This window comes from Schistocerca piceifrons, chromosome 1 (assembly GCF_021461385.2).
Source record: "Schistocerca piceifrons isolate TAMUIC-IGC-003096 chromosome 1, iqSchPice1.1, whole genome shotgun sequence".
Lineage (NCBI taxonomy): Eukaryota > Metazoa > Arthropoda > Insecta > Orthoptera > Acrididae > Schistocerca > Schistocerca piceifrons.
The window spans coordinates 220,685,850-220,700,527 of NC_060138.1; the positions used below are offsets into that span (position 1 = coordinate 220,685,850).

A 14,678-nucleotide genomic window follows, 5' to 3' on the forward strand; every position below is an offset into this window, starting at 1 on the left:
AGCAGACTTTCGGAAAAATATCAGCCACACAATTCCGAAGACTGCTAGAGCCGACAAGTTCAAATGTTCGAAGGTGTGTGAATTCCGAATGGATCAAACTGCTGAGGTCATCAGTCCCTAGACTTACACACTACTTAAACTAATTTATGCTAAACACATCAAACGCACCCATGCCCTAAGGAGGACTTGAACCTCCGGCGGGAGGGGCCGCCACTCGGCGCGGCAGCCAAAAAGTGCGAGACATCACACAATCATCTCAGCAGCTTATGCATCCAAGTTGTTGACAGGAATAATATACAGAAGAATGGAGGAGAAAATTGAGGATGTGTTAGATGACGATCAGTTTGCCTTTGGGAAAGATAAAGCTACAAGAGAGACAGTTCTGACATTGTAGGTTGTAAGGGAAGCAAGACTGAAGAAAAATCAAGACACGGTCATAGCGATTTTCCGACTTCCAGAAGCATTCAAAAGTTTAAAAAGGTTCGAAACTGAGAGGAGAAAAGGGATAAGCTATAGTGAAAGACTGGTAACATACAATATGTACAAGAGCCAAGAGAGTGGAAGATCAAAAAAGACGTCTTCGAATTAAAAACGGTGTGAGACAAGGATGTAGCATTACGTCCCTAGTGTTCAATCTGTACATCGAAGAAGCAATGACGGAAATAAAGGAAAGGTTTAAGAGTGGAATTAAAATTTATACCTACTCTGCGTCTACAGTGCAACAGGAAGAATAAGTGTGAAATTTTCTTAATCTTGTGTCTGATGTTAAGCATCATTGTGCTAGGTAAGAAGAGCAGCGCAATGTTAGTTGCTTTTTCAAAATAATAACTAAATTATCCTTGTACTTTCTCACTCTACACAACGACAGCGCCGACACAGCAAGCATAACTCGGTAGTAAACCGGTTACATTTATTTTTTAATGGGTCGCCTAACCTGGAAAACTGTAGGACAGTTTTAGAATCTCGAAATGCAAGTCCGACTTTAACAGAATTTTATTTACTACAAGTTACACTGAGATTAATCAGAAGATATGAAAGGAACAAGATTAATTGAATTAACTATTAAGTTAACAAAAAGTGACACTAACGCTGTGCGAGGTACTAAACTGGAAAGAAGACTACATCGAGAATGAAGCACTAAGATATCCTTCTGTGTGCGGCTCACAGATACGAGATTATCGAAATTTATACTTATTAGAATCAAATCAGCAACACAAGTTGGTTGCCAGGAACGAAAGAGAAGTGAGCTGCTCAGACTGTGGATTGCGCTACCGCGGACTGAGTAAATTTGTATCTCCTCAAGATCAGCAAAGTGTGCTCATATGCCCTTGATGGCGGTCAGCTCCCATCTCTTCCGACACTCCGTCCCCAAATGCCCAGAAAATTCCTTCCTTCTCCCAAACGTCCATTCATCAAAAAATTTTACGTTTACCGGACGACTCCAAGCTATAGCTTCAGTATACGGTCGATGCGGATACTTCACGGGCTCGATAACAGCCGGGGAACAGAGGGAAATGGAGTCGTGCGAGTCGATATACGGAAAGCAGAGAGTCCCAACCTACGTCGAGACAAGCACGAGACGAATTCAGCGTGCGGCCGGCGAGGACTGCTAGTCTAAGCACTCGGCACAACACACGGCACGGTACGCTGGGCAAGGTCCGTGGTCCTCGAACTCCGAGTTCAGCCGTCGACAAACGGACCGAGCATTCGAACGCTGAGCGTTGAGCATGCCGAATTTCTGACGTCATTGCACGGAATAGCACGTTGGGGAGTCTGTCCGAAAATGCAGAGCAGTATCTAGCTTGTCAGATATTCTGAACGTGCTTCTGAACGTTGACCAATGAGATGGCAGAGCACCACCTACGTCACGTGCACGACATCTCCCTTCGGTGCACTGTTGTGAGCGGTCATAGCGGCTTCCATTTGAAGCCCATATGTACAGGGCTATTACAAATGATTGAAGCGATTTCATAAATTCACTATAGCTCCATTCATTGACATATGGTCACGACATACTACAGATACGTAGAAAAACTCATAAAGTTTTGTTCGGCTGAAGCCACACTTCAGGTTTCTGCCGCCAGAGCGCTCGAGAGCGCAGTGAGACAAAATGGCGGCAGGAGCCGAGAAAGCGAATGTCGTGCTTGAAATGCACTCACATCAGTCAATCATAACAGTGCAACGACACTTCAGGACGAAGTTCAACAAAGATCCACCAACTGATAACTGCATTCGGCGATGGTATGCGCAGTTTAAAGCATCTGGATGCCTCTGTAAGGGGAAATCAACGGGTCGGCCTGCAGTGAGCGAAGAAACGGTTGAAGGCGTGTGAGCAAGTTTCACGCGTAGCCCGCGGAAGTCGACGAATAAAGCAAGCAGGGAGCTAAACGTTTGGAAAATCTTACGGAAAAGGCTAAAGCAGAAGCATTTCTTAAACAGGAGATTGGAAAACCGATGGATCGGTCGTGGTGGAGATCATGATCAACAATTCATGTCATGGCCTCCACGCTCTCCCGACTTAACCCCATGCGATTTCTTTCTGTGGGGTTATGTGAAAGATTCAGTGTTTAAACCTCCTCTACCAAGAAACGTGCAGAACTGCGAGCTCGAATCAACGGTGCTTTCGAACTCATTGATGGGGACATGCTGCGCCGAGTGTGGGAGGAACTTGATTATCGGCTTGATGTCTGCCGAATCACTAAAGGGGCACATATCGAACGTTTGTGAATGCCTAAAAAAGCTTTTTGAGTTTTTGTATGTGTGTGCAAAGCATTGTGAAAATATCTCAAATAATAAAGTTATTGTAGAGCTGTGAAATCGCTTCAATCATTTGTAATAACCCTGTATATATACCGTTTCTAAGCATCAGAAATTGGGAAGCTCGCGAAAACGAGCCGTTAATTGTATTATTTGTTGTAATAAAATGACAACGTATTACTGTAACTTGCGTATGATCGTATTAAGAGAGTATGCCATTTGAATTGAACGACATTTTGAGGATCTATTAAAATACGTTGTTGTTGGTATAGTTCGTTATAATTGAACTTGAATCAGTAATATAGCTACAACTAAAGGTTTCATGCAACTGTGACAACCGAGGTAAGGCTGCCCAATTGAATAGCGTCACAGGTTTATAACCAGCCAACACAATAGCTCAGCGTGTTCAGTCAGTAAGTTAGCTACCTCTGCAATAATAATAACAAAAAAACTTGAGTGGGTGGATCAACGATGGAGTTCAACAGGGGCCTTGGGGCGTCCGCCCCTAACAAATGGGACGAATAATAACGAGCAAAATGAGGTAAAATAAAACGAATTTTATGGTGTGTTGATGGTTCGCGTCCAACTACATCGAATTACTCTTTCTAGCGTTACCGTTTTTATTAGGTTCTGATACTTTCTTATTAGTTTAGTATAAGTATATAATATATGGCTCTAGGCATTATGGGACTTAACATCTGAGGTCATCAGTCGCCTGGACTTAGAATTACTTAAACCTAACTAACCTAAGGACATCACACAAATCCATGCCCGAGGCAGGATTCGAACCTGCAACCGAAGCAGCAGCGCGGTTCGGGACTGAAGCGCCTAGAACCGCTCGGCCACAGGGGCCCGCAGGAATATATTATAGTACTCAATGTTATGTAAATATAACTGCCCTGGTTTTGAGAAGTGAGTTTGTTCGATTGGCTTAATCTACGGCCAACCTTGCACTACTTCCAATAAGACGTTTTAACCTTTCTTTAAGTTTTGTAATTCACATGTTCCTACTGAGTAGGAACGGTGATGAAGTAATAATGGTCGTAGGATTTTACTAAAAAATGAGAATGATGAAATAATTTTCATCTTATGTAGAAAACTATTGTAAATATGTATCGCACTATTAGTAACGGTCCTTTCCACGCCATCTCACTATGCTACCGATGCCTGTTCATCTGCCTCCACTGTGATGTCCGTTGACGGGGATACTAAGGCCAGGACGATATGGCCGAAGAAGGGCAGGGCAGGGCAACGCTGCGAAGGAAATACATCGTGACCAGTGTGTGCACATATTGGGATGCAGTTTCCATTGTCGCGCCCACACTGCGAGAGCACGTGGTCTGTACGGAGCCCGTCAGCTGTGTGGCGCTTGGGCTGTGTCCCGGACATTGTGCGGCGAAGGCTAAAGCAGTCACTGTGCTGCGCTGCCTCGCCCTGTGCCTCATTTGCAGTAATGCATTTACAAGCATGAGTCACAAAAACCTTCGCTGTGCTGCCCTGCCTTGCCCTTCACCACTTGCGTCTCAGTATGCGCCTGGCCTAGAGAAGGCAAACTTCCCCTTTTTTGGGTACAAGACCGACATTTTACCATTATCAGGTTGGCACTGGGCTGAAACAGAGTTAAACTGATAGGTGGTCCCATGCGTGCTATGCGCTAGGTAGAGCGACACAATCTGATTGGATAAACCATATTATTGGATTGAAATGCAACCGGCACTTCCATGCTAGCCGAGCAGCGCAGCAGTGCCTGGGCCTTTCAGGTAGTACAGAAACGCAAAAATGTTGTGCTCATTACCTACAAGGGGTGACAAGGTGCACCCAGCATTCAGTGCAGAGCATGTGGACTGGCACTGGCCATGGACACACAATGGCACCAGAGTCTGGCTTCCATGAAAGTTGCTCACTGCCCCAGGGAGGCATGCTTCACCTAATGAGATTCACAGACTGCTCTCTGCCGACAAAGGAGTTCCGACTCTGATGCTTACTGTAATGCAAGGAGGGCGCAGAACTTCCTTTCCGAGTACACATACAAAGTTCCCATAAACGAGACTGAAAAACAGTGGTCGAATACTGAATTGATATTGGATATCGTACGTGTGAGCAATGTCACAAGCGATTAAATTTTTAAAAGATTTTGGGATATGCAGAGCATGAAATTGAGTCCATAGACTCGTCACATCTGTCTGCAATAACGTCTCTATGCAAGTGTCGAACTGAATTACTATGACAAATACAGGTAGTTCATTCCCTGCTGTTTGATCTCTATGTCAGAGTTTACCGTCGTAGTGGCTGGCTAGCGTTGACATGGCAGCCTATGACCATATGTTTGAAACTGCTAAGTGATCAGCAGATAATCCTGGCTAGGACAACAATCGAATACTCTCTGTATATAGATAACTTAGCACAGTTCGGGTTTCCTTTATCTAATTGAAAGGTAATGTCAAGGAGACCTCGAAGATAGACCACAGCCACTGCCAATAAAATGTCAGAAATGTAATGGTTACAGTTCAAACTATTAGCTATCGTTTTGTGTGTACAGAGCCAGCTATAGCACCATGCCAGCGGCTGGACTCTTTCGACAATGACGAAAGCAATCTGCCTACAGTCATTCTCCTCGGAGACCCTGCAGATGGCTATGTCCTTCTTGATGGAGTTATGCGGAATTGGAAACTTTCTGAGAAGACGACGCGGTTCCACTCCTGTCCCCAATGTTTTCGTAGGGCAAAAACATTGTCGGTACGCCCCTCTATGTGCTCGTGTCAACGGAATTTACAACAATGCTCGCTGTGCCGACGGTTCGTGGTGCCGTCATCCCACTAGCTGTGTGGATGCTTTACTTGCTGCAAATAAGGTTTTTTCCCAACTGGAGGTATATAACATGGATGTACGACCCAAAATGCGTTTCCTGAATAAGAAACACGTTACATAATCCTTCTAGCCGCGCGGGATTAGTCGAGCGGTCTAAGGAGCTGCTGTCATGGACTGTGCGGCTGGTCCCGGCGGCGGTTCGAGTCCTCCCTCGGGCATGGGTGTGTGTGTTAGTCCTTAGGATAAATTAGGTTAAGTAGAGTGTAAGCTTAGGGACTGATGACCTTAGCAGTTGTCCCATAAGGTCTCACACACATTTGAACATTTTTTAAACTCTTTCTACATAATCTTTTCTTAATTACGAAGTGTCATTCCATGAACTGTGGAACCGAGGTGGTGAGGCTTGCGAAAAACCTCAGCGATACAAATAGCTGAACCGTAAATGCGACTAAATGACGGAGGGCTATCGGCGATTTGGTCAGACTAATCTACGGTTCCCGAGTACAGGGCGCAGTGTTATAGCAGTTGCGTGGCCATCAATCTATCTGGATGACTGATCGGTCTGCCCTGTAACATTAACTAATATGGCCTTGCTAGCTGGCACTGCGAATGGCTGGAGGCAAGGGGAAACTGCAGCCGTTTTGTTGCCCAAGTAATGCAGCTCTACTCCACGGTTAAATGAAAACTGCATCTACTTATGTAAAATATTTCGGACGTAAAACTGTTTGCCACTCACATTTCTAGGCTGGGAATACTCAGGAGGATATTGTTATCAGCAAAAAGAAAGTAGTAATCTACGGGTCACAGGACGAAGTGTTAAATCTCTTAATGGGATAGGTAGATTCGAGAACTTAAAAAGGGAAACGGACAGGTAAAGAAAAGTAAATGCCGTGTGGCTAGAGCCTCCCGTCGGGTAGACCGTTCAAATGGTTCTGAGCACTATGCGACTTAACTTCTGAGGTCAGCAGTCGCCTAGAACTTAGAACTAACTAACCTAAGGACATCACACACATCCATGCCCGAGGCAGGATTCGAACCTGAGATCGTAGCAGTTGCGCGGTTCCGGACTGAAGCGCCTAGAACCGCACGGCCGGCTATTATTATTATGAGTTTTGCTTTGTTGTGTGACTGCTAACATTCGAGAAGAGCTACGTTGTGTTAGTAAATATTCCTTTTCATGTGGTACAATTAGTTTTGCCCCCGTACATTCCAACACACCTTTCCAGCTCGTGTGATTATTGAGAATAGCTAACCTGCCCGATAAACGAATTTTTAAATAGTAACATTATTATTAATTGCCTGATCAGTCGTGCTGAAGTCGCTTAGTCACATTCCGTTCCGCGTTATAGATAAATTACTGGGCCAAATTCCACTAAAATACCTACCCACTTCTGGTGATATTGCACCCTATTAGTTTGTTGAATGTTCCAACGATCATTTAAACGATGAAGTCGAACCAGTCAGTTCACAGGTAGTGTATGCATTATACCGAGGTGACGAAAATCATGCGATACCTCCTAATATAGCACCCCACCTTCTTTTGCCGGGCGTAGTGCAGCGTCTCCACGTGCCATGAGCTCAAGTCGTTGGAAGTCCCCTGCATAAATACTGAGCTATGCTGCCTCTCTAACAGTCCGTAATTGCGAAAGTGTTGACGGTGCAGGATTTTGTGTATTATCTGACCTCCCGATTAAGACCCAAAAATGTTCGATGGAGTCAATGTCGGGCGACCTGGGTTGCCAACTAATTCGCTCGAATTTTCCACAATGTTCTTCAAACCAATCACGAACAACTGTGGCCTGCTGACACGGCGCCTTATCACCCATAAAAATACCATCTTTATATGCTGCAAATGGTTTCCAAGTAATCGAACATAAACAGTTCCAGACAATGATGGGTTCAGTTGGACTAAAGGATCCAGTCTATTCCAATTAAACACAGCCCACTCCATTACGGACCCACCACCAGCTTGCACAGTGCCTTGATGACTACCAGAGTCCATGGCTTTGTGGGGTCTGCGTCACACACGAACCCTACCATCCGCTTCCAACTAACTGAAATCAGGACTTATCTGACCAGGCCACGGTTTTCCATTCGTGTAGGTTCCAGCCGATATGGCCACGAGCCGAGAAGAATGTTTCCCAACGATTTCCGAAATAAAATGTCCCATCCGTCCAGTTCCCATTACTATTCCACGTTAATTCCCGTCGTGCCCCATAATCACGGTGGAAACCTTTTTGCACGAATCACCTGGTTACAAATGACAGCTCCACCTATTCGCTGACCTTTCATGCCGTGCGTACGCGATACTTCCTCCATCTGTGCATGTGCATGTCACTGTCCCATGGCTTTTGTCACCTCAGTGTATTAGTATTACATTCATCATCATCATCTTGGAGAGTTTCCAGCCTCTGGCCGGGTCTATATGGGACATAGGCCTCTCCATCGTCTTCGGTCTTGCCACCATCTCTCCGTCTTCACCTTGTTCCAGTCTTCTACTTTCTTCTGGACGCATTCCTCTATTCCTTTCAGCCATCTGTTTCTCGATCTTCCTCTTGGTCTCTTTCCTTCCAGTTTCATCTTGTGTATCCTCCTGGGAATCCTCTTCTCCTCCATTCTCTTAACGTGTCCATACCATCTCAGCCTTGATATCTCTATCTCCTCCTCTAATGATCCTCCCATTTCTTAACCTGTCTATCTTTGTCACTCCAATACTGTTTCCCAAGAATTTCATCTCACTAGCTTGTACTTTGGTTTTCTCTCGTCCTTTCATAACCCAGGTCGTGAAAGGATTAATATTACATTAAAGAACGCATTAATTTTTAGTGCTATTGATACAACAAACTTAAAAATTAGTTTTTTTTATGTTACCAGTTCTTAAGTAGAAATTCCTTCATGGAATAGAAGGAGCTATCCTTGCTACATGTCAGACGTTTTATGTTATTCGGCAAATGATCAAAAATTCCTGTTGCCGAGTACTAAACTGCTTTCGGAGCCACTGACAGCTTTAATAATGGGCAATAAAGGTAGTTCTCCTTCTAGTGTTATAGGCATGGATATCACGGTCCATCTCTAAACGTGGTGGAGTGCTTACGAAGAATTTCAATAGCGAACTGAAATAAAAATATTACGACGGTGCAGTTTAAACAACTAACTCCTTGAAGTGGTTCCTACATGACGACTGCAGGTTAACATCACATGTTTCTCTTACTGCTCCTTTTTGTGCAATCAAATGTTCAAATGTGTGTGAATTCCTATGGGACCAAACTGCTGAGGTCATCAGTCCCTAGGCTTACACACTACTTACACTAATTTATGCTAAGAACAACACACACACACACACACACACATGCCCGAAGGAGGACTCGAGACCATGCAATCAGTGACATGGCGCCTCTAACCACGCGGTCACTCCGCGCGGCTTGTGCAATTAGTACTTCCATTCTAAGTGGTGAGTTACCCCAGAACATTATTCCATAAGTCACTATTCGGTGGAAATATGCAAAACATGTCAGGAGGTTAATTCGTTTGTTTTCAAGACTAGCAATTTGAAAGAAGGGTGAAAGTAGCAGAGCTTAATTTTTTAAGAAACTCAGTAATATCCGTCTTCAAGTTCAAGTTTTCATCAATACGTACACCCGAAAATTCTTACCATTCTGCCCTATATACTGACTACTGTTCACGTGCTACATCAGCTGTTGGTATGACTCCAGTTGTTGCACTGATGTGCAACTGTATTTTTGTTTAAGTTTAGGAAGTGTCCATTTCCAGAGAAACACTTAATAATTTTGAAACAATATCATTAACAGTCTCTTCTGTGGCTTTTCTCTAATGGGATTTATTCTAACACTAATATCGTCTGCATAAAGTAACATTTCTGCTTGTTGCTTGTTAAGTGGAAGGCCATTCACGCATATGAGGAATAGGAGTGGACCCAAAATTGAAGGCTGTGGGACGCTTTTTGTGGTTTCCCCCAGTCACGAAAATTTTCCACCCTTACAACATACTTTGAGTTATTCAGCACAAATTTTAGCATTCTATTTATTATGTCTAATTCAACCAGCTGTGTGCAAAGCCATCAGTCCTGTGGCACTCACTTTTTTTATTTCTCCCCAACTACAAAAATTTTCCACCCTCCCGGAGTTGTTTGAATTATTCAGTACAAGTTTTGGCATCTGTTTCTTACGTATGACTCAAACGAGCTGTGTGTGAAGGCACCGATTCTGTAAAACTTCAGTTATTGTGAGAGTGTAATTTATTAACAGAGAAGCACTGACTGCTCTTGATACGAATCACAATGGCATCACAAAATCCGTGTTATATGGAATTATATGTATTCCGTATTTAAATATAACCAAAAATCAGAGTTAAACAGTATCAGACGATTCCTGACGTAAATCCAAGCGTAGTGGGAAAATAAAAGAATGGAGGACATTGTAAACTGTTTTATTTATAGATGAGGCTTTGCTTCCAATTCCGTGTCCAAGCACCACTGACGACCTGTCTCCGCAGCGAAATATAGCGTTATTATAGGAAATTGAAAAACCGATCAGTGCTATTTTAACAACAACACGGACAGAAAAGAGCGACAGACACATGGTATAATAATTGGTATAGCACTGCTGATACAATAATGTAGCTGTTACCATGTGGTGAGGCCTATTAGACAATAAGTGTGTTCACACAGTGCGCAAGATTTGCTTAATATGGTGTACATGGTAGTTTCTGACCGTCGTCTTCGGACATCCGTTGTATTACAGAATGGCGCGATCCCTAGTCTGGAAGTTCTTACGAAGTGTGGTATCAGTGAATTACAACGATCCATTTGCTATAAAAGATTAAAAACGGCAGGAACACAACGAATTTGTGACATAATATTACGAGAAAGCTCGTAACTTAACAGTTCATTCATAGTCTGCAATAAAAACAGAAAGCAACAAATCAGCTGCCTGTGTTTGCATAACATAACTTCATCTGCTTGTAGCCCTTGAGAGCGGACAAATGAACACTGACTGTTTGTAATGTCCAAATGCTGGTATGATACCCGATTACAACACGATTTTTGTGCACAGTTTCAAGAAATCGGAACGAGTAGGAGATTACTGATGATTTTTTTGTAGTAGTGAACCACTTACCACTTTTCAAGAAATGCAGAGAACGATGGACGGATTGTTTTCTTTTATCCGCCTCTTTAATTTAATACACTACTGGCCATTAAAATTGATACACCACGATGATGACGTGCTACAGACGCGAAATTTAACCGACAGGAAGAAGATGCTGTGATATGCAAATGATTAGCTTTTCAGAGCATTCACACAACGTTGGCGCCGGTGGCGACACCTAAAACGTGCTGACATGAGGAAAGTTTCCAAGCGATTTCTCATACACAAACAGCAGTTGACCGGCGTTACCTGGTGAAACGTTGTTGTGATGCCTCGTGTAAGGAGGAGAAATACGTACCATCACGTTTCCGACTTTGACAAAGGTCGGATTGTAGCCTATCGCGATTGCGGTTTATCGTATCGCGACATTGCTGCTAGCATTGGTCGAGATCCAATCACTGTTAGCAAAATATGGAATCGGTGGATTCAGGAGGGTAATACGGAACGCCGTGCTGTATCCCAACGGCCTCGTATCACTAGCAGTCGAGATGACAGGCATCTTATCCACATGGCTGTAGCGGATCGTGCAGCCACGTCTCGATCCCTGAGTCAACAGATGGGGACTTTTGCAAGACAACAACCATCTGCACGAACAGTTCGATGACGTTAGCAGCAGCATGGACTATCAGCTCGGAGACCATGGCTGCGGTTACCTTTGACGCTGCATCACAGACAGGAGCGCCTGCGATGATGTACTCAACGACGAACCTGGGTGCACAATGGCAAAACGTTATTTTTCAGATGAATCCAGGTTCTGTTTACAGCATCATGATGGTCGCATCCGTGTTTGGCGACATCGCGGTGAATGCACATTGTAAGCGTGTATTCGTCATCGCCATACTGGCGTATCACCCGGCGTTATGGTATAGGGTGCCGTTGGTTACACGTCTCGGTCACCTCTTGTTCGCATTGACGGCACTTTGAACAGTGGACGTTACATCTCAGATCTGTTACGACCCGTGGCTCTACCCTTCATTCGATCCCTGTGAAACCCAACATTTCAGCAGGATAATGCACGACTGCATGTTGCAGGTTCTGTACGGGCCTTTCTGGATACAGAAGATTTTCCGACTGCTGCCCTGGCCAGCACATTCTCCAGATCTCTCACCAATTGAAAACGTCTGGTCAATGGTGGCCGAGCAAGTGGCTCGTCACAGTACACCAGTCACTACTCTTTATGAACTGTGGTATCGTGTTGAAGCTGCATGGGCAGCTGTACCTGTACACGCCATCCAAGCTCTTTTTGACTCAATGTCCAGGCGTATCTAGGCCGTTATTACGGCCAGAGGAGGTTGTTCTGGGTACTGATTTCTCAGGATCTATGCACCCAAATTGAGTGAAAATGTAATCACATGTCAGTTCTACTATAATATATTTGTCCAATGAATACCCGTTTATCATCAGCATTTCTTCTTGGTGTAGCAATTTTAATGGCCAGTGGTGTATTTTGGTTCAACTTTATCTTAAGACTGAGGAGGTCAAAACTTTTTAATCTTTGTTCGATTTCTATGGTCAGCACAGGAAATAATAGGAATAAAAAAGCGAAAATTGGTTATTTCAGAAACCGGTTATTTTGAGCGATTTTAACTGTTAAACTGGCGTTGAACGAAAGAAAAGATATAAATTAAAATCGGTTGTTTCAGTGGTAGCAGCCATCCCTAAGAGAGAGTCGGCTGTAAATATCGAGGAAGCAGGTCCAGCCGACCGGAAATCTACGACTTTAAGCCTTTTCTGTCGCTTAGTTTTGCCAGTTCCTTGTCCACTACAGACAACGGCAGTGCGCCACAAAGGGTTCCTCCGGAGTTCGTCACTCTCCTCCTGCAGACGACGACGGAGACGACGACCGCGCTCGCAGGTGGCGGAGAGCGCGGGTTTTTCTGGACGCACCGCGGCGGAAGGCGTCGTAATGGAGCCGCCTTTCAGGCGCGCATCACGGCTGACGCCCGGGCCCGTAATTCCGGGACAACATTCATCTTGCCACCTGTTGGATGCGGCGGCGGCGGCGGCGGCGGCGGTGGCGGCGGCGGCGGAGGCGGCGTCGGTCGCGGACGCGGTCGTCAAAGCGTGCGGCGCTGCCACCGGCCGGCGCGCGGCGGGGTTCCGCGCGGGCATTCGTCAGGCCGGCGGCCAAATTGCTCCAAATTGTCCGCTCTATGACGAATCCCCTTTCTCCGCCGCCCAGCTTTGTGACACTCGCCACAATAGGCGGAGCGCCGCGTATTTAGACGTACGCAGCACGTCAGCGCGCCCGATTCCGGAAAGCCGCGCCGCGCCGGGGAGCGAACCGTAAGAAAGAATGAAACGTCGCGCCCTGCTCCTCTCGCCCATTCAGGGTAAACCAACCTGAAACCGACTTATAATGCGGCCTCCGCCGGCCTTCGCCGCGGACAATGGAGCGACGTAATTACGAGCGCCTGAATGACGTGGGAAAGCGCATCGCCCGCTCAAGAAACGCATTCCGTCCGCCCCCTGCGTTATTCTTCGGCTGAGCTCGAAATGCCGGAGTTGATTGCCTGTCAACGTCCGACTGTCCGGTGTCATTGTGGTGTGATATTTTACGCTCTTCAGAGCAGACTATTTTTAGTATTTGATCTCCGTAATGAGGCCGAATTTTTCATCGGAAGTTCATCGTTTGATGTCATAGATATATTAGGGGGTCCGGGAAGTAACGACGGTTCTGCACATGTCGACACTCATTTGCCATTTATCAGTTCACTGTATTCTTCAGAATCGTAAATAATTAAATCTTAACTTTAATTTTTGCAATTTATGGTGAAACGACCAGCTAAATACCAGAGGAGGTACGCATCCGGCATTATATCCGCTTTGAATTTGAAACGTCCCCTTAGAAAAATCAGTGATTTACTGTGCTAATAAACCTCTACGTTGTTTGATTTTCGAACAGCTGAGCATAACTGAACGTAGTCAGACATTTCTCACTTGACTTATTTGAATCATCGCTGAACTGACACACACTATTTTTAACGCAACGCAACTTGATTTTCAATAATCCCTACAAAAGAATGGCTCTGACTAACAATAACCTATACCTTTCATGAATCACTTACCTCACAAAAATGTTCGTTACTCGAACTAACGCAATACAGCGAGTGCCAATACTGCGAGCTAAATAAAAGATTCTAACTACTGAAGGCACTAACTACTGATAGGCATAGTTAGCAAATGAAAGCTTTTCACAGAGAACAAAGAATGTATTTACCTTAATACTGTTCAGAAGTCATAATATATATAGCAGTTCATGACATCCATTCTTACCAATGTACTGTTTCTGATGGACACACGTCCAGATCATCCGCCTACTGCACACAGCACAGCCAGTGATTTTCATACAGAGCGCTACGTGGCGTTACCAATATAAAAACTTAAACAGTCTACTTTCAAGTTTCACAAGGGTAGTAACGAACAGTTTCCACCAAAAGTATTTGCGATGTTTATCCAAGTGCATTAGAAGTTCACAAATGCCGAAGTTGGTTTTCTAAGTTCGAATCCGGAGTAGGGTGTAGAATAATAACTGGTACCATTCACAATTAAGGGTGATTTTATTTAACATGCGATCGATTTCGAGCTTGTGGCCATCTTCAGGTGGCTTACATCCATGTACGTGTTTTCATACTCAGTGCTGGAGCCCATTGCTTAAACCAAAACCAAATAATATGATGATGGCTCAATAGACAAAAAAAAAAACAGTGATCTCCAACACTGAGTATGGAGACATGTACGGGAATGTAAAACACCTGAAGATTGGCACAAGCCCGAAACAGGTCATGTGATAGATAAAATCACCATCTATTGTGACGGGTGTTGTTGTTGGCGTCTTCAGTCCAGAGACTGGTTTGATGCAGCTCTCCATGCTACTCTATCCTGTGCAAGCATCTTCATCACCCAGTACTGCAACATACATCCTTCTGAATGTGCTTAGTGTATTCA

General features: G+C 44.6%; 1 protein-coding gene across 1 annotated transcript in view; it reads left to right on the forward strand.

The window, feature by feature from the left end:
• LOC124802727 (protein SOGA3-like) overlaps positions 1-14,678 on the forward strand; it is a 99,374-nt gene that overhangs the window by 57,200 nt on the left and 27,496 nt on the right. Inside the window, exon 3 of the mRNA XM_047263736.1 lies at positions 12,499-12,771. Coding sequence (XP_047119692.1) covers positions 12,499-12,771 — 273 coding nt within the window. The remainder of the gene's footprint in view (positions 1-12,498; positions 12,772-14,678) is intronic.